The sequence below is a fragment of the Thermomyces dupontii genome, assembly GCF_041956625.1.
Source record: "Thermomyces dupontii strain NRRL 2155 unplaced genomic scaffold VTN31scaffold_1, whole genome shotgun sequence".
In the NCBI taxonomy this organism is placed as follows: Eukaryota; Fungi; Ascomycota; class Eurotiomycetes; order Eurotiales; family Trichocomaceae; genus Thermomyces; species Thermomyces dupontii.
Genome location: NW_027192307.1, coordinates 3,019,612 through 3,044,923, shown reverse-complemented (window position 1 = coordinate 3,044,923; position 25,312 = coordinate 3,019,612). Strand labels below are relative to the sequence as shown.

Here is a 25,312-nt window from a genome sequence, read left to right as displayed (position 1 = left end):
ACAATGAAGTCCTGGCGGCGGCTGATTCTGCCGCTCCTTGGTATGTACTCCGTAGCGCTTTCGAATGCTCAGCGTTACTCATAGGATAAACATCGCAGTCTGGTCGCAAGCAACTCTGATTGCGTGTCAAAGTGCGGACTCCTCCGAATCCGCTCCAGGCGCAGATCATGATGGGACAGGGTCCGATTGGGACGGCTCAGGTACCACCAACTCTTCGAGGAACTCAAAGCAACAATATGCTGACGGAGTTGATGGAGATGCCGTGGAATCCGCCCTGCGCACCCTCCGCGAGCTAGAAACGACCGCCGCACCAAGCGAACGACCTTCGGGACTTCTCGGGCACACGCTCCACTATGCGAAACAAGCGTTCCATATCTTATTCATGAACGGCCCTCCGCTCGACGACCTGTCGAGTAGCGCTGCCCGCTCGACAGCAAGGATCGATCCGGTGCTGTCAAAGGTTGTGACGGAGCTGGAGGCTGTCGCTACGGAGGCGCAGAACCCGGACGCGATGTTCCTGCTGGCGGAGATGAATTTCCACGGCAACTTCACGCACCCGCGGAATTTTACGGAGGCGTTTCGATGGTATTCCGATCTGGCGGCGTTGAACGGGAATAGTACGGCGCAGTATATGCTGGGATTCATGTATGCGACCGGCATCGGCGGAGCGGTCGAGCGAGACCAGGCCAAGGCGCAGCTGTACCATACGTTTGCGGCAGAGCAAGGGAATGTCCGGTCGGAGATGACACTCGCGTTCCGGCATCATGCGGGTATCGGCACGGCGCGGGACTGTGAGCGCGCGACGCATTACTACAAGAGAGTGGCGGATAAGGCTATTGAGTTTTATCGGTCCGGTCCGCCCGGTGGCCGCACGTTGGCGCGCGAGGCGTACCACTGGGCGGATGAGGAGGGCGGCGTGTACGGCGAGGGCGCCAGCGCGTCGAGCTCCGGGCCCAATGCGATCCGGGACAGCCCGCATTCCAGCACGGAGGCGAATCTGGAGGATGTGCTGGAGTATTTGGATCTCATGTCCAAGAAAGGCGAGGTCAAAGCCACTTTTAGTCTGGGAAAGATGTACTACGACGGCGCGCGGGATCTGCCGCGCAACTTCCGCAAAGCAATGAAGTACTTCAAGGCGGTGGCGAAGCGCTACTGGGCCAAAGATGGGTCCATTCTGGCCAACCATCCGAGCGGGATCGACAAGGTGGCCGCCAAGGCGGCGGGTCATATTGGGACGATGTACCTGCGCGGCGAAGGGGTTGAGCAGAACTTCGGCACGGCGATGGCGTGGTTCAAGCGGGGGCTGGCGAATGGCGACACGCTGTGCCAGCACCAGATCGGGCTGATGTACCTGCACGGCTACGGCGTGCCGCAGGACGCGTTCAAGGCGGCGTCGTACTTCAAGTCGGCGGCGGACCAGGACTTTCCCGCGTCGCAGATCAGGCTGGGCGCGCTGTTTCTGGACCAGGGCGACGTGCAGGCCGCCAGCAAATACTTTGAGCTGGCGGCGCGCTGGGGTTGGATGGAGGCGTTTTACTATCTGGCGGAGATGGCACACAATGGAGTAGGCCGGGAGCGGCACTGCGGCATCGCAGCGGCGTACTACAAGATGGTCGCCGAGCGGGCGGAGGAGCTACACTCGGCGTTCGGCGAGGCCAATGCCGCGTTCGAGCGAGGGGACCGGGAGACGGCGCTGATCGGCGCGCTGATGGCTGCGGAGCAAGGTTACGAGAGTGCGCAGGCCAATGTGGCATATCTGCTGGACGAGCAGCGGTCGGTGCTGTCGCTGGACCGGGTGATATCATGGGTGACGGGACGGCGACGACAGTCCTCTTCAACACTCCTGCGCAACGCGGCCCTGGCACTCATCTACTGGACACGCTCCGCGCGGCAGTCCAACGTGGACTCACTGGTTAAAATGGGCGACTACTATCTTGCCGGGATGGGCACGGCCCCAGATCCGGAAAAGGCCTCGACGTGCTACCACACGGCGGCAGAGGCGCACCACAGCGCGCAGGCGTATTGGAATCTGGGGTGGATGCACGAGAACGGCATCGCGGTCGAGCAGGACTTTCACATGGCGAAGCGGTACTACGACCTGGCGCTGGAGACGAACCAGGAAGCCTACCTGCCAGTCAAGCTCAGCCTGATGAAGCTGCGGATCCGGCATTTCTGGAACCGCATCACGCGAGGAAGCGTGAATCCGATTCGTGATGAAAAGGGTGAGTTCATTCTTAACCCCTTCCAGTCTGATTAATATGCTGAAGCTAAAGTGTCAATTGTAGAAAATAAACCCTCCCGCTCATTCCAAGAATGGATCATCGCCTTCCTCGAAAACGACGAGGAGGAAGAAGCGATGTACCGCGCGCAGCTCTACGGCCGTGAAGGCGGCCAACAACCCGGGGGCAATGCGGAGGACCTCGGCGGCGGCACGGGCGGTCGCCTTGGTGATGACACCGGGGTGTACGATGAGCTGGACCTCGATATTGACGAGGGCGTGCTGGAGGGGTTGATCATCGCGGGGCTGGCTGCGATGTTGCTTGTTTTGGTGTATATGCGACAGCAGCAACGGAATCGACAGCAGCAGCAGCAACAGCAACAACAACAACAACAAAATAATAATAATCCGAACCAGAATCAGGGTCAGGATCAGCAGGAGCAGAATCGTGACGCGCAGGGAGATAATGATGGTGATCGGGGACTATTCCCTCGGCCAGGGCAGCCGGAATTTGCGCAGTGGGTTGCGGGGGGAATTGGGCATTGATTGATATTTCGCGTTTGATTTTTGTTCATGTTAATGTTTATTAGAGTGTACTTTATTCTGTCATGAATTTAGACGTGCATCAAATAACATAGGTAGTAAGTACCTACCAAGTTATTGTGAGATCCAAAGCCGAGGTACCGATAAGATAGCTCTATCTTATCAGCTTATCATCTATCAACAAAGCTCCGATAAGCTGGGGAGCTTCACAAAACTTCCACTTTCCAACAACATTCAACATCTCAATCCCACTCACATTGACCAAGACCGAATGCCAAAATGACCGAGCAAAAGGAAGACGATCAACACGCCGAAACGCAAGAGCAGAAACAACCCCAGAGACCAAACCCAAACCCACGAAAGCGACCTTTTCCCTCATCAACCTCAACATCAGCAACCCTCCTCCGTCCATTTAAATCCCCCCTCATCCGTCCTCCTCCTCCTCCCACAACCACCACAACCACCACCCAATCCACCTCTACGAACAACAACAAACCCACCACGACAGCAACAGCAGCACCTTTGACAAAGTTAATCGACAATGTCAATGCTACTAGCCTCAACGATCTCCAGAAACAGCACGCCGCCCTCCACGCCCGTCTACTCTCCCTGCGGTCCGAGCTCGATACCGCGCAGCAGGCACTACGCATTGAGCGCTCCGGCCGCGATGAGGAACTGCGCGGACTGATCGAGAAGTGGCGACGGATCAGCCAGGATGTGGCGGAGGAGTTGTTTCCGTATGCGCGGGACAGAGTGGAGAGGATGGGCGGGGTGAGGGTTTGGAGGAGGAAGGAAAAGGAGAGATTGAAGAGGGTGAGGGAGGAGTGGGTGGATGATGATGAAGGGGGCCTGGATCCTGATACGGATCGTGATGAGAAGGGTGGTGGGGAAGAAGAAGAAGAGGAGGACGAGGAGAATGGGGAGGATGAGGTAAGTGTTTTGATGGGGGTGGTGACAGTGGCAGGGTGGATGGGATGACTGACGAGATAGGAGACCTTTACAATGGATATGATGCTGGAGAACTTACGGATTGATCTGGGTCTTATAGGGTATGATAAGGAGGGTCAGCGGTGGATCAGGCCAGGTTAGAACTAAAGTCATATTCTCGTGATGTATACTATACTAATAATGACGGATCATGATGGATGAATCACTCCTTGCGAATGTACTTTTCAAACAACTCGCGGACCACCGAGGCGCTCTTCTTGGGGATGCGCTTCTGCCCATTCTTGTAGTCGACGAATGTGACGCCGAAGCGGGATTGGTATCCTTCGGACCACTCAAAGTTGCTGCTCATGTCAGCATCGACCTGCCAGTAAGCGGGGGGCTGGGGGGAAAGGGGGTACGTACTCCAACAAACTCCATGCCAGATACATCTTAACATTGACTCCCTCGTTCGCAGCCTCGACCAACGCCCCGATATAATCCCGGTAATACTGCTGCCGGAACTTATCATCCAGCAGCTGATCCAGCGGCATATCATTCTCGCCCTTGACGCTGGTCCCGTTCTCCGTGACATAGATCTTCGGGTTCCCATACCGGTCCGCAAGCCACTTGAGCAGTTTACGGAAGCCCGGAGCATGGGGCCGCAGCCAGGGGCAGTTGGACTCGGGGCCGATGGAATTGCCGAACTTGTCCTCGAACAAGTGGTCGAGGTTGCCCGCGACATCGTCCTCGGCGGGCTCACCGTCACGATGCCGGATGTAGTTGGCGCAGTAGTGGTTCATGCCGTAGAAGTCGTTGCTGCCTTTGACCAGGGCGATTTCCTCGTCGGTGAAGGTGGGGAGTCGGTCGCCGAGCTGTTTCCGCATGCTGTCCGGGTATTTGCCGTGGTAGATCGGGTCGGCGAACCAGGAGATGGCGAATTCGATCTTGCGGGTGCAGGCCTCGATGTCGCGAGGGTCTTCGGGGTCCCATGGTTCGGCCCAGTCACCTACTCTCGTCAGGCCCAGACTCTAACCACTTTTGTTGGGAAGGCGTGGGAGTGGAAATGGAGGGTACCGTTCAGCGTGATTCCGATTTCTCCCCCATGCTTCTCCTTATACTCCCTCCGGTAAATGTCAACCACCGTCCCATGTGCCACCAGCAGTGTATGCCCGACGATCCACGGCTCACGCGAGCCGTCGCCCTCGGGGCTCAGCTTGCGGTCACTGGTGCGGCCGGGCGCATGCTTGCCCGTGTTGTAGCCCAGCACAGAAATGCACCACGGCTCGTTGAACGTGATCCACTTCTTGACGCGCGGGCCCAGCGCATCGAACACGACTCGCGCATACCGCGTGAAGTCGGCAACGAATTCTTCCTTGTTCAGCGGGCCGCGGTACCGCCGGTACAGCTCATCGGGCAGATCCCAGTGGTACAGCGTCACGACGGGCTCAATGCCCGCGGCGAGCAGCGCGTCGACCAACTTCGAGTAGTACTCCAGACCTTTCTCGTTGATGGGGTCGTTGCGGCCGCCGAGGGGGATGACGCGGGGCCTTCCATATGAATCAGCCAGGAAATAATCAACAGCAAGGATGGTGCAATACTCACCATGCAATCGAGAACCGGTAGACCTGCGCACCGTACGACTTCAGGAGCGCAACGTCCTCCTCCAAGCGATGGTACGAGTCGCAGGCAACGTCGCCGTTGGTCCCGTCCTCGACCTTGTCGGGGGTCTTGCTGAAGGTGTCCCAGATGGATGGCAGCCGGCCATCTTCATTGTAGGCGCCTTCAATCTGGTAGCTGTAGGGCATCACTCGTTAACTTGTGCATCGTCCGGAGCTCCAAGCTCCTGCAAGGTCCTCACCTGGCCGTCGCAAAGCCCCAGCGGAAATCCGGCGGCAGAGTTGCGGTGGTCATTGTGCTTGTTGCTCTTCGGATCTTAACTCGTCTCTACAAATTGACTCAATTGAACTCTGGGAAACAAGAATTCGAGAGGTCTCTTCTTCTCTTTTTATATCCCGCTGGTTCTCGGCATGACTGGAAATCAGAGCTCAAAGCTCCATCCGTAGGCACGGACATTTTTTTCCATGGGGGCCGCCATAGCCGTGGCCCGCAAAGATGACGGAGAGGCCGCCGGAGTGGAGAGCTTCAAGCCTTCAACGGTCCTATGAAACTAACTTACGAACGTGTCATTTGATCATGATTCAACGATCCGGAGCCTCGGCGGTAGGTTTACCTGTTGGCCGACACTCCGCGGTGTATCCGCGTATATAATGGGAGAGACATTCCCCGCAAGGCACGTGGATCGGCCACTCATACGCTAACTAAATTTAGTAAGTTGAAATACGGCAACGAAGCTGATCCAGGGAAAATTTCACAAGGAACAGCTCGCTAGTAAGTTTCAAGATGGACCTTGGCTTTCTATGGACTTTGATTGGCAGGATCTGCTTCGCAAATAGGCTAAATACGGTCTTGGCATAAGAACAAGTCGTATTGAAAATTATAGATGAGAACCCCGCAGATCTCGCCCTGCCCTGAGCTCCAAGCTGGTAAATATGAACTAATAATAATGAGGCTCATGAAGAGAACTCTTTCTAGAATACTACTATCCATGTGAAGCATGCAATGTATTCCTTTGGTGACCAGACCTGCCCTGAATGTAGCCAATCCCAAGCGCCAATCTGTAATGCAACCTCTGAAAGAAATCCGAATACAATAGTCCTCCGTACTCGTACTCCGTAGTCAGAAAAGAGTATCATGCCGAGAGTTCCATCCCATCCTCCTCATCCTCAAACTCCTCCGCCTCATCAATCGCAACGCTTCCGCTGAGCGGGCGGTGTTTCGACTCCAACGCAGAATCGTCGGTCATCGCGTCGACTGGATCCAGATCGGAACTCCCGACGATCCGCGCCCCCATGTCGACCACCTCGCACAGCTCGATGATGCTCTGCCGGCTCAGCGACCGGAACCCCGCCGTCCGAACCACGCGACCCCAGTTCGCCAAGCAGAACTGAGCCGCGCGCCGTCGCAACCACGGCTCGTTGGCGCGTCCGGCTTTCTCCCAGATGATGGCCGCGTTCTGCACGTCGAGCTCACGGCTCAGCCGATGCACGCAGAGCAGCTGCAGCTTCGGCATGTCGTATAGGTGGGCCATGACCAACATGCCGGCCACATCCAGGATGCTCGTGCAGTACGTCGGATGGTCCGAGATGCTGTCACTGTAGAGATAGTATAGAAACGCACGGACCACCGAGTACGGCTCCGGGATGTGCATCCGCTTGGTGTGATACTCGGCCATCTGCGCTGAGTACAGACGCTTAAAGTGCGGCCAACGCGCCTGCAAAATGAACCGGTGCACGTGGATCGGAGGAGATGTGGGCGCCGTCGGGGAGAGAAACGTCGTTTGCGTTGGTGACTGCGCTGGCGACTCGGCTGTGCTGTCCTCGCCAGGCTCTTTCTCGTCCTTCTCGGCCGTGATGATGAAGTCCGTCCCACTGCCCGTCTCCGGTGGCTGATCAAACACGGCGAGCAAGTCCGCACCTAGACTTCGCTGCTGGGGAGCCATCGGGCGTTCAGACGCCAGAATCCGGTTCTGCTCAGACATTTCCAACACAAGGTCGTTGCCTAGCAGTCCGTACTTCTCCAGATCAAGAAACATCACTTGATCTAACGTATTATCGTCGATGAGGCCGAGCGAACCACCAGCCCCGCTGACTACACTGCCCAGCAGCCACACTTTAGTTCCGTTCTCATTCACAGCAGAGTAATGCCAGCGATATCCCGGCCGGAAGATTTCCTTGCCGTCTGCCAGCCGTTGCCAGCGCAACGAGTCTAGCTCCAGGGACGACATGTTGCATGTGGAAGGCCGGACGGTCTCAGACGGCGTGCTCAAGTCCAGGAGAGCGCCAGACGTGTACACGTGAAAATGAGTGCCCGCGAGAAGAGCGGGAACATGCGGCCCAGAGTGAAACTTAACCGACGAAACGGCGCCAGGCACGGTGGTTTTGGTGCGGTGGTTCGGGCGAATCTGGACGCTGCCCGAGTTTGCAGCATAACCTCCAGCGCGAGACGTCGATTGTCGTGTTGGACTAAGCGCGGCACTAGGGCTATGTGACGATGGCAACGGAGAGTCAAAGATGCTTTTCCTGGTTCGTACCGGGCTGCCCTTGAGGTCTAGCCAGAACAAATCTGTGCTCCGCTCCATGTCGCTGCCGAGACCGCCAAATATCCAGAGCCGACCACCCCAAATCCAAGCAGTATGATCGAACCGGGGCGTGAAGCTCCATGTTGGCGACCAGGTCCAGGTTTTCAGGTCCAAGTAACACAAATCATCCAGTACAAGGTTGTTGTCGCCCGTAATCCCACCCGTTACGAACAGTTTGTCTTCGTAAATCACCGCCGCATGGCGAGCCCGGCCCCGCGGGAAAGGACCGCGCACTTCGGGTTGGGTCCACGTCGCAGTTGGAATATCGAAAATGACGATGTCGGATAGATACTCTCGGTGCTCATTCTCGCCGCCAAAGACAATGAGCTTATCTCCTTGATAGAGTGTAGCAGTGTGTCCTTGGAGTCCATCACATCAGTCCACAGCGAACTCTAAAGTTGAAATCATGAAAGACACACCCATGCGGACTCCGGGGATATCGCCATAATTGTCCACCAGTTCCCATGTCAGGGATTTCAGGTCAAGTCTGAGAACATGGTTGTATACTGTCCCGATGTTAGAAAGTTTTGTTTACCAGAATCGTGCATACTCACCTTCATCGGTATACTGATCAAACCCCCCAAAGGCATAGATCTGATCATTCCCGCAGTATGTCACGGAGGCATTGACCAGACAAGCCGGCACATTGCCCGCGGCCTTCTTGATAGTCGGGCGGTAGTCAATGCTACCCCGACGACCTTTCCCCGGGCTCGTTGGCATCAGGTATGTGCTGCGGTCGGGGACGGCGAGCGCAGCGGAAGACATCTGGTGCGAAGAGCCGTATGGCGATCGAGCAACGGTGGTCCAAGAGGCGGAGGACATCGGAGAGTGAGACCCACCGTCGTGGGACGGAGAGAAGTCGGCCGCCAATGCGGATGCGCTGCTGGGTGCAGATTCTGAGTGCCGCGCCATCAGAGCCAGAACTGGAACATGGCGAATCTATTGATGGGATGCTGACAGCGAGCTTTTTAACGGCATGGAATATTCGCCATCATCGTGATCCGCATCGACGTTGAAACTTCAGGCGTCTTTTTCTTCAAAGCCAACTGGTCAAACAAAACCATAACTGGCGCTAAACTATTTTCGGTTAGGGCTGACGCTTGACTAATGCGTCTTGGCGATAATCGCGCTAGTCCAATAATGGATTAGCGCAGTCCGTTGCTATGGAGCAATCATCCGCTCCTTTATTTACTCCTCGTCCATGAAGCTTCAGTCTCACCCTTTTTCTTCTTCTCATCCTCATCTTCCTCTGCCTTTCTCACTCTGATATGCACTATCACTGCATTGTATAGTTGGATATCTGCTTGGTACTGCATATCATACTCTATTTCCCTGCCATTCCTGTCTCCAGTTTCATAGTTCTGCGCCAGCAAGCCGGCTTCTGGTCTGTCCATTGGTTTACTCCTGACCGTCCATATGGCGACAGCTACAGTGAAAACACCAGTCAAGTCTCATCGTGGTCTTTTCTCTGGAAAGAATGCTGGCGGTCGGCTCCCGTTGACCCCATCTCCAGCAAGACCAACCAGAGACGATGACGACTCGAAAGACTCCGAGCCAGAGACTCCGACTCGTGATTTGGCAGAAGGCTCTCGCGGGTCGCACAAGTCGGTGTACGGAGGCAACCTCGCCTCTCACTTTGCCAAGTCCAAGTCTCGAAGCTACCGCGAGTCGCCCAAGTCCAACATTGCTCGGTCACGCCGGTCCCCAAAGCACCTCGAGCTGGGGGTTTCCGATTGGACGCTCACCGGGACTGGGCCAGCCTCGAATCACACCCCAACCAAGGAGCGCACGCGCAAGGATGCGACGAGCCGGTCTCGCGCAACGAAAACGACGATCCGTATTCCCCACAATGCAGGCGATCGGTTTATCCCGAACCGCATGGCAAGTGAGGGCTTGACGACCATGGGAGCCGCGAAACCCGAAGAAGGCCAGCGCCCCAAGTCAAACGGTAACGACGGTTCTGCCGTATTGGCCAACGCGGCGAGTGCCTTCGACATTGGTGGCGGCCGAGCTTCGGACGACGATTTGACTGCCGCCTTGGAGAACCTGGACCTCGATGACAACGAGTCCAGCAGCACCCATCCACGGCCAGCTCCTGATAAGGTTGCCTATGAATCCTCCCTGGCCAATGCTTGCGGCGTGAACCTGAACACACGCATTCTTGCCTTCAAGCCTCCACCACCGGAATCCTCAAAGCCCATTGACCTGCGGGCTCAATACAACCGTCCCCTCAAGCCGAGCAGTGCTCAGTCGGCCCAATTCCGCCGCCGCGTTCCGACAGCGCCCGAGCGGGTGCTGGATGCTCCCGGGCTGCTTGACGACTACTACCTGAATCTCTTGGACTGGAGCTCCGGCAACCAAGTCGCCATTGGTCTCGAGCGCAACGTCTACATTTGGTCGGCAGACACGGGAAGCGTGAGCTGTCTGCTGGAGACGCCACCGGACACCTACGTCAGCAGCGTCAAATGGAGCGGTGACGGTGCGTACGTCGGCGTTGGTCTGGGGACGGGAGAGGTCCAGATTTGGGACGTCGAAGAGAGCACCAAGTTGCGGAGCATGTTCGGTCACGACACTCGCGTGGGAGTGATGGGATGGTCCAAGCACACGCTGTCGACAGGTGCCCGTAGCGGGCTCGTGTTCAATCATGATGTCCGCATCGCGCAGCACAAGGTTGCGGAGCTGGTCTCCCACACCTCGGAGGTCTGCGGTCTGGAGTGGCGCTCGGACGGCGCTCAGCTGGCGACGGGGGGCAACGACAATCTGGTCAACATCTGGGATGCTCGGTCATTGAGTGCGCCCAAATTCACCAAGACTAATCACCGAGCTGCTGTCAAGGCCCTTGCCTGGTGTCCATGGCAGCTCAATCTGCTTGCAACCGGCGGCGGCTCGTACGACCGTCACATCCACTTCTGGAACACGACCACTGGTGCCCGGACCAATAGCATCGACACGGGCTCCCAGGTGACCAGCCTGCGATGGAGCAACCACTACCGCGAGATTGTCAGCACCAGCGGATTCCCCGACAACTCCCTGAGCATCTGGAGCTACCCGACTCTGATCCGCAACGTTGAGATTCCTGCTCATGAGACTCGGGTTCTGCACAGTTGCCTCAGCCCTGACGGTCAGATGCTCGCCACGGCGGCCGCCGATGAGAGCCTCAAGTTCTGGAAGATATTTGAGCGGAAGCCGGGTACCGCTGCTGCTGCTTCTCGCGAAGGGGGTGTTGGAAGCAAGGGCCAAATGGCGAAGTCCATGACAATTCGATAGATTTGTTGTTTTGTTATCCTGTCTCTTGCATTTGTTCGGACTTCCTATCTGGTAATTTGGGTTGGTCGGTCGGGGATTGGTGTTCCGGGATATTTGCTTTGTTGTTGAAGATTACGCTCACTGAGCTTAGACTGCATGTTAGTTCAGGGCATAGTAATCAATCGATCATATTTGCTTGAACTAGAGTCGACATTCGGCTTCAGATCCTTGTCACGACGTTAGGATGGGAAAACTCGAAGCTTAGGGCTGAACGGCAACTTTTGATAAAGGGGTGTGCAGTATGAGCCAAAGCATGCGGATGCCAAGACTTTGCTGACTAATTCTAGGCTACACCTAGAGCAATTCCGCCCGGTGATGGCGACTTTGCCTCATTCAACTCCCGAGACTTCACCTCCAAGACCAGCCAAGTCGCCGGGCTAGCCCCCTCTCCATCATCTCGATTCGTACAGCAGAGTCCAGAAGGAGAATCGCACGATCGCTACGAAGAAGGAAAACTCAGGGTCAGGAGGAACTGAGGCACGATTCCGCCGTTGTCGGAGGCTCCCGCCTCCATCTCTCTCCTCTCTACTATCTACTACACTAGCATATACCTAATACCTAAGTTCGCATCTACGAGCGTCGGCTGAAGACCGCCCTTCGCAACGTCCCTTCTTGGATCACCATGTCCAACTCGCAGGTGGTGAGTGATTGTCTCCTGCCGGCCTGCCTGTTTCCTGCGTGCCGAGTCCTTTACTTCTCCTGATCACTCGGCTGATCCGGGAGATGTCCAGGGCACGGTATATGATCATGTCATCCAGGAAGTATGCGCGGCGTCGCAGGTCGACTTTGAGGAAGGGGGAGTTGATCAACAGACCCTCGAGGAGATGCGAACGGTTCGTATTGAGTTCCCTTTTTTGTTGGCAGCCTCGTGCAGTTTTTCATCTGTAGACACAACACCGCATCTTGTTTCCCATTCCCAAATCAATCCATGGCTTCTCTCTTCCGTCGTTTTCACTCAAACATTCCCTTTTTCTGTCCCAGTTGGAGGCGATGAGATCCTCTTCTTGCTTGGTCTCTCCTCGCTGGGTGAGTCATCTCTCCCTCCGGCAGAGGGAGGCCAAGGCGGGGTTTTTCCAGGATTTTGGGAAGGAGCCACCCTGGGACTTTCCGGCTTTATATCCGCCGCCCCAACCCCCAACACAACCCATTGCTTACCTGATCACCGGCCCCCAGCCAATCACCGTCTTCTTCCACTGCCAATGATGATTGAACACGCTTTGCTGACTTCTTCGCCCAGAGTTGGCAGCAGAAGCTTTCCTCGCTAGGCGTCGCTCATTTCCCCTGGGATCCTCCGCTGCAGCCAACCCCTCCCCCTTCGCAGCCTTCCCACCCCATCCTCCCGCCCATGACCACTGTCCCGTCCAATGCCCCTCAGCAGACCCCCGCTCTTCAGCAGTTGCAGACGACCTCCCAGCCGTCGCAACACCTTCCCGCCACCGAACCGCCCGTCAGCCATAACGTCGGCAGCATCCCCGGCCATATTCAAGTCTCACAGCCGCAGATCAAGACCGAGCCTGGGGTCAATGGGTTGCCGCCGGTGACTACGATTCCGCAGACCATGACCAATGCGCAGGCAGTTGCCCGCGAACGGGCCGTGAATAACCTCCAATCCAAGTATGGACCCGCCGCGGCAAACTCAGTAAGTCAGCTCCAGGCACAGGGTCAGGCGGCCCTGTCACTGCCGGGACAGCAGCGTCCACCGAACGCACAGCCGCCCGCCTCCGTTCCACCAGACGTCAGGCCGTACAATTACCAGTACGTCACGGCGCAGCATCAGCAGCCGCAGCAGTCGCAGCAGCCGCAGCGAATGCCGTACCAGCCTCCGCAGACGGATGGTGCTAGCGACGGCTCGCGTGAGGAAGCCCTCGCTTCGTGGAAAGCGGAGGTTGCGCGGCGTCGAGAAGCAGCCCGTCGGTTTAATGGCGAGGCCGATCGCTTGCTCATGGAGCGGCTGCGATTGCAGTCGCTGAGCCTGGAGGGTGGTGGACTGCTGACTTCATTGGACGAACAACCATCGTCCACCCTGTCGCGACGCAGGGAGACGTCGTCGGGGCCGGCCGCGCACGACGGTCCAGATGAAGACGACGAGGACGCGATCAATTCGGACCTGGATGATCCGGATGATCTGGCGAACGAGGACCAAGACGGTGAGGATGCCATTGGGCAGGTGATGCTGTGCACGTACGACAAAGTGCAGCGTGTGAAGAACAAGTGGAAGTGCACCCTCAAGGACGGGATTCTCTCCACCGGGGGCAAAGAGTGAGTACCATCGGCTGTTGTTACTACGGCGTAGACTGCTGACCGGCTTCAGGTACGTTTTCCACAAGGCACAGGGTGAGTTTGAATGGTAGTTGCATTCCTCTTCCGACCCCATGTCTTCTACATACACCCTTTTAGATGTAAACCATCTCCATGCGGCTGGCGGCGTTTTGGGTTTGAGATTGCAGGTTATGACGGATCCGATGACGGACATGCATGTTTCAGTTTTCAATTGAGGAACGCTTCGAGGCTGTACGATGAGAATCGATGATGAATGTGATTAGGTATAATGGTGATATCCCCGGTTATACACTGGCATGAGTTATTCAGCTGTAACCCAAGTTATGATCATCGCATCTCTTGGCGCGTGGATCGCCCCATCTTGGATCGATCGTCAGCCTAGAATAACTACTCGTAATAACTACTTGACTAACGTACCTTCAATGATGCCTCTGTTTCGCCCCATGTTTCTGCAGATTTTCAAGAACTCTGAAATCGTCCCCCCGTTCTTGACTCCCTGAGTTGATCCCGATGCGACAGTAGCAGTAAAACTGCTCCGTACCAGCCACGCAAGGGTCTTCCCCGCTGAAACTCGACGGCCCAGGGTCCCTCTAGACCGCCGCGTTGGCTGGGGTACGTGTAGTTCGACTGTAATCGCTGATGAGATATCCGGCTGCTTTTGTGTTCTCCAGGGGGTTTTCCTGCATTTTATCGAGTCTAGAGAACACACATGTCGGATTCCCGCATGGATCGACGAATGTCGGTTGATCAAGGTCAACCAACGTTCCAGGTGATCGTTTTGGTGAGTTTCGAGACTTTTGCCCTGTGACCGATGGTATACGCCGCCACAGTTCATTGACTCACGGAGCATCAGGGATACAAAGATGTATCCCAGGGCGCAAGGAACGTCGTCCGCGCGGCCACCAAGGGGGATCCCGAGAAGCTATACGGCACTATTGTTGCTGAGGAATTGACCGAGTACGGATGGTAATTTCAGCGTTTTATCATGTAACTTACCTAGCTAGAACATGTATGATCAATCTCAGAGGGCGGTTCCTTTGACTCGAAGCCCTGTCGTACGTACCCCGTCATGCATCCTTCTTGATTAGCTGAGTCAGGCCTGACATAAGGCGTAGACTGATCGCCGATGCAAAGATGGCATCTTTCGGCCGAGCGAGTGATCGCATGTTGTGTATATATATATATATATATAAAAGCCTTCTGCAACAGTCGACCGGATATGCCATGATCCGATATCGCCAGCAGCGAGACGACTCAACCACGAACCTTACTATTGCATTCAAACACTACACAGGAAGAACCGCTCCTCCTGCGCCTACCGATGAGTCTGCGGAATCGACAAGGAATCATGCGGGTTGGTCTTAAGATTCTATCCCATGAACCGAAGAGGGAGGGAACGGTGTCACGCATCAGGTTCCATTCCCACGATTTGCGGAGAGAGGTACTATGCATGTGGAACAGTGAAGTGACGCACAGAAAAAAAAAACGGGAAAAAGGGACTCTGCTAACCGTCGAGCAGGGTCCAGCCGGCGGTCCCAGAGAAGACAACATCACCGGACTTCTGGTCAGGTCCGCGTCTACGTCATGGACCAAGGGCTCGGTGGTGGCCGTCGACGCCGGCACCATGCTGTCCGGCATCATCCGGACGCTGGAGCCGCACATGACGGTGTCCGAAGATGGCAAGGCGAGCGTGACGGGCGGCCCGTTTGTCGGCCTGCAGCTGCCGCACAGCACGGCGAAAGCCAACGCCGCGTATATCTTCCGCGAAATCATCGCCGCGGTACTAATCACGCATCCGCATCTGGACCACCTGGCCGGGCTGGCCATCAACACGCCGATTGTCGAGGCGAGCAATGGGCCCAAGACGGTCGCCGCCTTACCGTCGGTGATCGCGGCGATGAAAAACCACATGTTCAACGACGTGATTTGGCCAAACTTGTCCGACGAGGACGGCGGCGCCGGACTGATTACGTACCAGCGCCTCGTCGAGGGCGGGAACCCGCATTTCGGCCGTGGGGAGCTCCGCGGGTATGTCCGGGCGTGCGAGAACCTGCTGACAAAATGCTTGAGTGTCAGCCATGGCCACTGCAAGCAGCAGTATCACCCGGAAACGGGTCGACATCATCGCGTCGGCAGCGGAGTGTTCACTGCGGACTCGATGATGGTGCCTTCATCGCTGTCGGTCGACCACTCCGAAGCCGGGTAAGGAAATCCCTCCAGGACTCGAAACCACCGCTTTATTGACGGGGTCTTAGGAGACTTTACTCCCCCACGAGAACCCGGCTACCCAGCGTCAGCGGCAGCAGCGGGAAAGAAAGCGCCTGGGCAACGGTTGAGTCCTCGGCGTTCTTCATCAGCGACGGCCCCACGGGCAACGAGATCATCGTGTTCGGGGACATCGAGCCGGACTCGGTGTCTCTGGAGCCGCGTAACCGGCGGGTATGGGAGATAGCGGCGCGCAAGGTCGCGGCCGGCACGCTGCGCGCCATCTTCATCGAGTGCTCGTTCAACGACTCGGTCGACGACCATTCGTTATACGGGCACCTCTGCCCGCGACATCTGGTCGCGGAGCTCAAGGTGCTGGCGGAGCGCGTCGTCGAAGCGCAGCAGGAGTCACCGTCACGCTCACGGGGCCGTTCCTCGAAACGCAAACGCCACGATTCGGACTCGGGCTCGCCACGGACCACGCGGACGACGCTTCCGCAGCTGTCCGGGCGGAATCCGAACCACACAAGCGAGCAAAACCCGCACGAGGAGAGCGACGACCATGCCAACGCCATCATCATCAATGAGGAAGACGATAACCAAGCAAGTCCCGCCCCGCTGGCCGGATTGACCGTTTATATCATCCATATCAAAGACACGTTTAGCGATGGCCCGCATCCGTCGGAGCAGATCCTGCAGGAACTGCGCGCGCACAGCGAGGCTGCGGGGTTGGGCTGTCGGTTTTATGTCCCCAAGCAGGGCGAGGGGATTTGGATATGATTATTGTTTCTTAACCTTGAGGCAAATCCTTGTTTCGGTACATATTTTCATGATGTTTTATGATTAGACGAGGTATATTATGATTTGTACGTATGTTCATTACTGTCCATAGTTGTAAAAAAAAAAAAAAAAAACAAAAAAATTGCCAGGTATTTGGCGTAAAGGGAATCCTACAGACAATGATTACTTCTTCCTCACCAAGTCAATAACATCCACCCACGCCCCATCCTCCCTCGACGGCCTCTTCAACTCCCCCAGAATCTCCTCGCCATCATAGGCAAACCCCAGCAACGCCTCCTCGGCACCCCACTCCCCCATGGCCATCAATCCAATCGGCACGCTGGACTTGGGGTCATACCCCACGGGGATATTGACCGCGGGACAGCCGACAAAGTTCGCCAACCAGGCAAACTCCATGTTGCGCGTCGTCTTGCGGGCGTCGGAGATGCCGTGCGTGAGGTCGCACTGGCCGCCGGAGATCTCCCAGCCGGGCAGCGGCGTGGTCGGCGTGACGATGAGCAGGTCGCTGCCGCCATCGTCGGACCGGGAGTACGTGCGGAAGAGGTCCGCGAGATGGCTCATGAGCAGACCGCGCAGCTTCTGCGCGGCGACGTAATCCAGGCCCGTGGAGTGGCTGCCGCTGACGGAGACCAGGAGGCGGGTGTGCGGCAGCCATTTCCCGGGGTCGGTGCCCTCCAAGCCGGAGGCGAGCTCGGCGAGGATCGTCAGCGCGTGCGCGCGCTGTCCCTGCGTGAGGAAAGGGATTTCAATATCGACGGTCTTGTAGCCCTTGCGCTCGACGTATTGCTGCACTGCGGCGTCGAAGCGCTCGCGCACGCTGGGTTCCGCGCGTGCGATCCACGAGCGGACCAGACCAATCGTCTTTGGGCGCGGCTTCGCGCCGATTTCGGTTCGTGGATCCGGAAATCTCGCGCTCGTACCGTCCAGCTCCGCCGGCACCGGCGCCGCCATCAGCCGGTACGCCAGCGCGAGGTCATCCACGCTCACGGCCATTGGGCCCAGGACGCCGACGCTCGGCGCGATACTCGGCGTCGGTGCACCCGACACGCGTCCGTGCGTGGTCTTGAGCCCGTACACCCCGCAGAACGACGACGGGATGCGGATCGAGCCGCCGCCGTCAGCGCCCAGGGCGATGGGCACCAGGCCCGCGGCGAGAGCGTAGCCCGAGCCGCCGGAGGAGCCGCCGCAGTAGTAGTTGGGATTATGAGGGTTCAGAGGGGTGCCATAATTGGGGTTGTTGTTGTTGGTATCTGTAAAATCAGCATCGACCATCATATCTTTTTTTTTTCTTGTGAATATTGTGGAGAAAGTCATACCGATGCCAACCTCATGCATGTTCGTCTTGCCGATGATAATCGCCCCCGCCTCCTCCCATTTTCGCACGCACCACGACGTCTCATCAATCCCGCGCTTAAAGTCCAGCTTACTGCCCAAGCAGCGCCCGTATCCCTTGAGATGGACCTCATCCTTGACCGCAACGGGCACGCCGTCCAACGGACCCAACGGCTTCCCTTCCTTGTACCGCTTCGTTGACTCCGCGGCCGCCGCACGCACCAGATCCGCACGCGTTTCGAGGAATCCTACCGAGAATTTCCCCGACGGCTTCCCATCCGATCCACGCTGGATCAATGGTAGCAGAGCCTCGACAACATCCGTCGGCGAGATCTCGCCCGCGAGATACCGCTGGTGGTAGTCGACCGAGGTGTAGTAACCCGTCGTCTCGGAGCTGAGTTTCTTGACCGGCGCGGGGATCTCCTTCGCTTCGGAGGAATCCGTCCATGAAGGTTGTTGCACCGGAGTCACCGTGGGGTCGTATCGCGGCGGGTAATTTGCCAGCTCGGGCAGCGAGTGGAACGTGTTCAGCTCGGCATTGCGCCAGAGAAGGTTTTGGAGGAAACCGGACCAGTGAACGCTGGTGTCGACGAAATTGAGCACGTTAGTTTCTCAATTATTAATCAGGAGGAGGGTGACAGTGATAGAATGTGAATACAGTTTTGACCTACATTGTTGCGCCAATCTCCAACGATGAACCGCGGAGCACGGGGAGGGAGATGTCCTCGAATTGGTTCGGGACGTCGGGACCCTTGCGCCGTTCGGGATAGTTGTGGAATTGCTGGGTCATGGTTGATTAACTATAAATTAACGTGGGGATTGGATACTGATACGGAGAGGGTTGTTGGCCATGGGATGACGATGCCAGGGTTTATGTGCAGCTGGTTGACCGCGGACTTCGTCGCTTGGGGGACCGAGGAAGAACAAACATGCAGAGATAAGCAGTCCCGACGCCCGAGTCGAAGGGCGTAAATATTCTGACTGTACTCTGACTGTTTTGGCTAGAAGCTGAGTCTGTGTACCAATAATGGTTATAGTTTTCTTTCCCACTAGCCTAGATTAGTCAAAAGACAGTTCAAAGAGCAGCTAAAACAGTGCAGATATATAAATCGTGTTTCGTGAGCACGTGAATAGGGCTGGACCTGAGATCTGTCCTCCCAGAACTACCTGATTTCGACTTCCCTGCCAGTTCTCTCCTGGCTAACTCAAAGATTGCGTTCTGAGCGAGAACTTACCGTTATTGAACCGTCATGGACAGGAACATCCCGCGTTGGGGTTTTCCCAGTGTCCAGCTGGTTGTCCTAGGGCGGTTGTTCGAGTCATTGCAGAGCCCATATGTCACCTCTTGGCTTCAGAAGCCAGTCTGATGCTTGCGGAGCCTGTTCAGAGTCGGGAACTCCAAGAATAAAAAAGTGATGCCTGCCCTGGCCCGGCGATATGCTCATGTTAAGTCCGCGTAACACCCAAAGAGGGCATGTTAAGAATGCCGTTGATCTTCTCCTCGATGACGGCAAACAACGCCATTCCGGTTGTGCATCCCTTGCGACAGAAAGAAAAGTCCCTGGATTCAAGACGAAGTGCCTCAAGATGGCCAGCAAGCCCATCGTGCTAATCACCGGCGCCAATCAAAGGATCGGCTTCGAGGTGGCCCGCCAGCTGCTTAGCGCAGGCACTCACCATGTCCTATTGGGCGCGCGCTCCCCAGAGAAAGTTGAGGACGCGGCCCAGCGGCTCCACAGCATCATCGGCCCCGATCCCCATCTGACTACAGTCGTTATCGACGTCACCGACGACGACTCCATCCAAGCCGCCGCGCAGTTTCTCAACCACAAGTTCAAGAAGATTGACATTCTCATCAACAATGCCGGTATATCAGGAACGACCGGCCCCATAGCCAGCCTGCCCCATCGTGAAAAGTATCGCGCCGTCTTCGAGACCAATGTCTTTGGGACCGCGGCCGTCATCGAGGCATTCTTGCCTTTAATCCGCCAGTCCGATTACCATGACCGGCGCATCGTCGATGTCACCTCTGGCTTGGGCCAGATCAACGTCGCGTATGCTCCGGATTCCGAATATGGTGCCCACCAGATCGAGGTACCGTTCTATCGCGCCAGCAAGGCGGCGCTCAACATGATCACGGCCGTGTATGCGGTGAAACTCAAAAAGGAGGGGATCCTTGTCATCACTGCAGCGCCGGGATACACCCGCACCGCCTTCACGGAGCATCAGGGATACAAAGATGTATCCCAGGGCGCAAGGAACGTCGTCCGCGCGGCCACCAAGGGGGATCCCGAGAAGCTATACGGCACTATTGTTGCTGAGGAATTGACCGAGTACGGATGGTAATTTCAGCGTTTTATCATGTAACTTACCTAGCTAGAACATGTATGATCAATCTCAGAGGGCGGTTCCTTTGACTCGAAGCCCTGTCGTACGTACCCCGTCATGCATCCTTCTTGATTAGCTGAGTCAGGCCTGACATAAGGCGTAGACTGATCGCCGATGCAAAGATGGCATCTTTCGGCCGAATAACAGGCCGCAAGTTGTGTATATATATATATATATATAAAAGCCTTCTGCAACAGTCGACCGGATATGCCATGATCCGATATCGCCAGCAGCGAGACGACTCAACCACGAACCTTACTATTGCATTCAAACACTACACAGGAAGAACCGCTCCTCCTGCGCCTACCGATGAGTCTGCGGAATCGACAAGGAATCATGCGGGTTGGTCTTAAGATTCTATCCCATGAACCGAAGAGGGAGGGAACGGTGTCACGCATCAGGTTCCATTCCCACGATTTGCGGAGAGAGGTACTATGCATGTGGAACAGTGAAGTGACGCACAGAAACCCCAATTGTTTGATGAATGCCGGACTCCAGGACCTCTGAAGAAGGTGTCTCGTGGGTCCTAAGCTACTTTATGCTTCACATAAACAATTTTGAACTTGGCGCAGCGAAGTAGGTCAGGATCGAATGACATTACTACCATTGTCCAGATCACCGGGTTTGGCTGTCGGTATTGGCGCACCCAAGTTGAAGACAGCAGGAAAAAAAAAAAAAAAAAAAAAAACAAAAAAAACAAAAAACCTCTCAACTGCTTGAACAGTCTAGGTTTCCAGGACCGCCCTCTGTCGTGACAATGGCCGGCAAGAATCCAGTCAGGTTCGTTGATAACGTCGACGGTCTGACAGATGTGATGGATGTTTGGATAGACACGTCCAGTTCTCGTTCGAATTTGACGTCATTGATGACAACCCTAGACAAACGAAATCCAGAGGTTGATGGACGTCTATAACAGACAAGCTCCCTTGAAGTCCAGCACTCTGGGAAAGGACGGCAAAGGGTCTTGAGAAAGCAAAACTATGGCTTTAAGGGACGGCTGTTTCGAGGTGATACGAAACTCTCTGGCTTCCTGAGAATCGGTTGTTGACGACGCCATTTGGAGGGTCTTTGGCCGCCGGCACCGCTATGAGGGACAAGGGATCGAAGTCAAGCTTCAACGCTTCCAGAGGCTTCACTAGCCCTTAGGAATAGTACAAGGCAAGTTAAAGCCTTCTACCCGTATCTACAAAACACATCGAGTCAAATCTTCAAACGAATATTATACCGCTCCAACGTCAATGCAACGCCTGTCAAAAGAGCCGCATACGAGATCAAGATGGCCATGGCCTGCCACGTCTTCACATCCAGCGTGGGTACCGTCAGATTCACCGCTCCCGTCAACAAGTTCGCCAGCAGAAACAGCGCCAAACCATTCCTGTTGAACGCTGCCAGGATACGGCTGGTTGCACGGCTGACACAGCGCGCCTCGGTCTCTGGGTCCTGGGCACGGTGCACGGACGGGAAGAACGCCGTCTCCAGTGCGCAGAAGACAAGGATCTGTGCGGTGTTGAACGCCGCCACCCAGAGCACATAGGGCATGTTGGCCAGGCGCCGTGACACGGGGATGCTGGCGCCATAGCCGAACGCGGGCGTGCTATTGAAGAAGAACAGCACAGACCAGAACAGCGTGAGCGCCACCAGGGCAACTAACAGCCGCTTGCGGGCTTGCTTAGGGGTGCACGTCTCGGACGTGCCCCGAGGGATGATACGTAGGCCTGTGGCCCGGCCCGCAAGGAAGATGGCCAAATATCCAATGAAGGAAAAGACACCCTCCCGGTTTTGCGACAAAAGGTCCGGCCCACGCGGTGAGACAAGGATATACCTCTTTAAGTCGGTCGATTCCAGGGCCACTTGATATGCGACTGCAACCAAAACAGCAAGAGCCTCATAGGACGGAACAGCGGTGTACACTGTGTGAAAGATCTCCACAAAGGGGGGCAGCAAACCCAGGGTAAAGAAGAAGTTCCAGTGCACGCCGTACTCGGTGACGTGCTCGGCATAGTCAAGCCCTTTGACGCTATAGAGCCTAATCAATCCCAGGACCAACAGCGGCAGCGAATGTCTCAGCGCCGCCACCAAGCGTTGCGCAAGAGGCAATGGGCCTCGCCCCGTCAACGACGACTGCGACTGCTGCTGCTGCTGCCCTCTGAGAATCTGACGGGCTGACACGACGCCTGCGGAGAAAACAAACGAGCCGACGCCGAGATCCATCAACGACGTGCCCCAATTCTCCACCTTGGCGAACCGTCGTGGAAAGACCTTGAAGTCCACCGCCAGGATGGCAAGACACGTAATCACCAGCATGCCTCCGCGGTATGTCGTGAGAAACGGATGCACCGGGACGGGATCCAACTGAGTCGCATTGTTGCTCTCATTCGCATGCTGTCTCGCTGTTGGCGGCGGTTTCGCCTGTTTGGTTGCGCGCGGTGGCGATTTCGCTTGCAGCAGGATCAGTACCGCGGGCGACGCTATCAGGACATTGAGCAGCAGAGGCTGTGAGGCATAAACCGTCGTCGCAAAGAGGATCGCGCAGACATTTAGCAGGAAGTCCGTGGTAAACGCAGCCGGCGAATACGGCGAGAAGAACGACAGACGTGACTGGAGCGTGGACCAGGCGAAGCATGCCGACTTTTGTCGGCCGAATCGACGCGCGTTAGCATACACCATCCAGCAACCCACAACGGAACCATACTTACCGACGCCACGAACGTCACGATACTGATCTCGCCGATCGAACCTCCGGAGAGGTTCGAGACGAAAGCTTCCTTTCGAACTTTGTAATCGTGGTCCATGTTGATGGTTTCTGAGATTCCGGGATCATCCGACTTCAGCTTGAGAAACCAGTTCCAGAACGAAACTAAGCCTCGCGATCGACATTGAGAGAAATCTAGATATTTAATGACATTGCTTCGATCAAGAATCTGGAATGGTAGGTACAATTGCGTTGCGTTGAGAGGACACGGTTGCTTACCAAGCACCGAAGCTCCTCGAAGCTTGAAGCTTGGACTGGGCCGTATGGATCCCCTACGTATCAACTAAGGTTAGGGTTAGGGTTGACTAGAACCCGAAATCTGCCGGTTCCCTCATCCGACGGCACAGCAAGCAACGCCCCGGACCGGGAGTATAAGGCAACCCTACAAGTCGTCAACGATCCCAGAAATGTGCCATGCCCTTGCAGCTGCCCAAAAATGTAACTCTGCTGTCAAGGCTGTCAGGCACCGCAGCTTTGGTTGCGAGTTTTGAGGGTCAATGCCGCATGCATAGTATAGTAGTTCCTCGAGGGTTTAGTATCGCCGAACGATTCTTCCAATCCGAGGCTCACCACGGAGTTAACAGATTGTACTACTGAGTCGTCTGATACTCTCCAAGCACCCGCCAAGCTGGGACCGGAGCTTAGGAGGCGTCAATCCTGGTTCGTTTTATCCGTAAAACCGCGACCTGAGTGGCCTTGACTGGAGTAAAGTTATCCAACTTAGCCCTGTCAAGTGTCAATCAACCCTGGGTGATTTGACAGGTTCATTTTAGTTCGTCTTTGATATGAGCGCCGCCAGCGGTAGGAGTACTAGTACTGTACCTATATTAGACCCCCGCACAACTTCAACATCTGCATTTCCGCAGCTCCGCTAATAACATTCGCTGAAAGAAATCGTCGGGGATTGGACGGTCCAAGAGTTTTCTGGACGTCATAGTTTCCTTTGCAGGAATTTGCAAAGTTGCAGCAATCTTGCCAAATCTCAAAAGGATCATTTAGGTTGGTTTTTTAGGGTATTCTAATTCGTTTCCGATCAGATCATCCCTGGCACGATGCCAATTTTATCCATCGCGTTTTGACTTAGTCAACTTATCTTTCTGGAATTTCATGATGGGGAAGACACGCGACATTCTGAATGGATAACTTAGTTCTTGGACGGAAGAGTGTAGGCCTACCCCGAAGGCAACTAACGCGTACTTGTACGGTTTCAAGTTCTGAAGGAGAAAGATGATCAGGTTCACGATTCCATCCTAACCATCCCACACAGATCAACCAGCAGCCTGTGCTCTTCGGGCTCCACCAATTCACCGAACAAACAACACTTGCCCGAGTTTTACCCATTTTACTGGCTTCGGAAAGACCGAATTCTTGTATGTATGTAGACGACGAGGCGCAATTCTCAGGGAGGTCCCCAGAAGTCTGAGCCATGGTAACCCAACTGTCCCGCCACTTGGACATATTGCCCTTGGAGTTTAGTAAGTACGGAAGTAAGCCTTGGGAGTTGGACCCTGGGTTCGCCGAAACCGTTCCAATCTCTTTCTCACATTTCGTCTGATGGAACACCGCCGCAATATTGCAAAGGCATTAGTTAGACAAAGTTATTTTGCGGCATATTTTGTGCTGCAATCTTTGCAAATCTTTGACATCTATGCTAGTGCCAAGCAGAGGAGCTCGGAGTCTCTCAATGTGGTCTCTGACATGGCCACATTCGCATGGTACAAGGTACTTGCTCTCTCTGGTGGCAATGAAAAAAATGATTTCATTGCCATAATCGAACCATCGAACAGAAAATAAAGCCTACCTGGTAGTTGCAGACTTCTGGAAGTTGAGGAAGATGACTCTCCGGTTTCCTCCATGACATCCGATTGATCGTCGAAGCTGCGTTAGTTTGTGCGATTAAACTTAGAAGCACCTTGGATTTGCAACAACTCCTCCTTTTTGATAATTAGGTAGTAGTAAAGTAACCTCTTTTTAGCACGGCGGTTCTCACACCGCGCAGAAAGAGGCTTGTCAAAGAAATTTGACGTAGGGCGCGGGCTGATCAATCAACATCGAATTATTAAGGGCCTAGAATGTATGTGAATGGCAAAAAAGACGTCAGTCCATGAGAAAGACGGAATTATGTCCTAAAGGCTTAGCGACTTCAATAACCTTAAAACCTTAAAACAAAGAGTAGCCGCACACCGGCCATGAAGGTGTGTAGGTATCTCGTAGATTCAGTGCGCAAGCATAAATCATTCTTCAACTGAAGCTTTCCGCCCTGAGAGTCTGAGAACTCTGATCTTTCTTGTCGATGCGGCTGTGGTTTCTGCCCGCCGAGAACGGGGTCGAGTGTGCAGTTGCTGCCGTGCCATTGTCATTG

The 25,312-nt window shown here is 55.4% G+C and overlaps 10 protein-coding genes across 10 annotated transcripts; 6 read left to right on the top strand and 4 right to left on the bottom strand.

The window, feature by feature from the left end:
- Positions 1-3: 3 nt before the first annotated feature.
- On the top strand, positions 4-2,764 carry VTN31DRAFT_1141 (uncharacterized protein; the record flags this gene model as incomplete). The annotated part of the gene is made up of 4 exons (XM_069401166.1): positions 4-40; positions 99-200; positions 258-2,222; positions 2,286-2,764. 4 exons carry the CDS (start codon positions 4-6, stop codon positions 2,762-2,764), a joined length of 2,583 nt encoding a protein of 860 aa, XP_069263997.1.
- A 276-nt stretch (positions 2,765-3,040) lies between these two features.
- VTN31DRAFT_1140 (uncharacterized protein) lies at positions 3,041-3,850 on the top strand (the record flags this gene model as incomplete). Its single annotated transcript, XM_069401165.1, has 2 exons — positions 3,041-3,691; positions 3,755-3,850. 2 exons carry the CDS (start codon positions 3,041-3,043, stop codon positions 3,848-3,850), a joined length of 747 nt encoding a protein of 248 aa, XP_069263996.1.
- Positions 3,851-3,911: 61 nt separating this feature from the next.
- Positions 3,912-5,599, bottom strand: VTN31DRAFT_1139 (uncharacterized protein; the record flags this gene model as incomplete). The annotated part of the gene is made up of 5 exons (XM_069401163.1): positions 3,912-4,050; positions 4,112-4,694; positions 4,763-5,235; positions 5,291-5,482; positions 5,547-5,599. 5 exons carry the CDS (start codon positions 5,597-5,599, stop codon positions 3,912-3,914), a joined length of 1,440 nt encoding a protein of 479 aa, XP_069263995.1.
- Positions 5,600-6,437: 838 nt separating this feature from the next.
- VTN31DRAFT_1138 (uncharacterized protein) lies at positions 6,438-8,798 on the bottom strand (the record flags this gene model as incomplete). The annotated part of the gene is made up of 3 exons (XM_069401162.1): positions 6,438-8,245; positions 8,306-8,392; positions 8,441-8,798. The coding sequence occupies 3 exons, from the start codon at positions 8,796-8,798 to the stop codon at positions 6,438-6,440; spliced, it is 2,253 nt and encodes a 750-aa protein (XP_069263994.1).
- Positions 8,799-9,302: 504 nt separating this feature from the next.
- Positions 9,303-11,153, top strand: VTN31DRAFT_1137 (uncharacterized protein; the record flags this gene model as incomplete). The annotated part of the gene is made up of 1 exon (XM_069401161.1): positions 9,303-11,153. One exon carries the CDS (start codon positions 9,303-9,305, stop codon positions 11,151-11,153), a length of 1,851 nt encoding a protein of 616 aa, XP_069263993.1.
- A 661-nt stretch (positions 11,154-11,814) lies between these two features.
- Positions 11,815-13,543, top strand: VTN31DRAFT_1136 (uncharacterized protein; the record flags this gene model as incomplete). The annotated part of the gene is made up of 4 exons (XM_069401160.1): positions 11,815-11,832; positions 11,924-12,025; positions 12,430-13,451; positions 13,504-13,543. The coding sequence occupies 4 exons, from the start codon at positions 11,815-11,817 to the stop codon at positions 13,541-13,543; spliced, it is 1,182 nt and encodes a 393-aa protein (XP_069263992.1).
- A 638-nt stretch (positions 13,544-14,181) lies between these two features.
- VTN31DRAFT_1135 (uncharacterized protein) lies at positions 14,182-16,457 on the top strand (the record flags this gene model as incomplete). The annotated part of the gene is made up of 3 exons (XM_069401159.1): positions 14,182-14,253; positions 14,992-15,674; positions 15,728-16,457. 3 exons carry the CDS (start codon positions 14,182-14,184, stop codon positions 16,455-16,457), a joined length of 1,485 nt encoding a protein of 494 aa, XP_069263991.1.
- A 183-nt stretch (positions 16,458-16,640) lies between these two features.
- On the bottom strand, positions 16,641-18,600 carry VTN31DRAFT_1134 (uncharacterized protein; the record flags this gene model as incomplete). Its single annotated transcript, XM_069401158.1, has 3 exons — positions 16,641-17,728; positions 17,795-18,390; positions 18,482-18,600. 3 exons carry the CDS (start codon positions 18,598-18,600, stop codon positions 16,641-16,643), a joined length of 1,803 nt encoding a protein of 600 aa, XP_069263990.1.
- Positions 18,601-19,397: 797 nt separating this feature from the next.
- Positions 19,398-20,156, top strand: VTN31DRAFT_1133 (uncharacterized protein; the record flags this gene model as incomplete). Its single annotated transcript, XM_069401157.1, has 1 exon — positions 19,398-20,156. One exon carries the CDS (start codon positions 19,398-19,400, stop codon positions 20,154-20,156), a length of 759 nt encoding a protein of 252 aa, XP_069263989.1.
- Positions 20,157-21,398: 1,242 nt separating this feature from the next.
- VTN31DRAFT_1132 (uncharacterized protein) lies at positions 21,399-22,990 on the bottom strand (the record flags this gene model as incomplete). Its single annotated transcript, XM_069401156.1, has 2 exons — positions 21,399-22,826; positions 22,895-22,990. 2 exons carry the CDS (start codon positions 22,988-22,990, stop codon positions 21,399-21,401), a joined length of 1,524 nt encoding a protein of 507 aa, XP_069263988.1.
- Between the last annotated feature and the right edge of the window lie 2,322 nt (positions 22,991-25,312).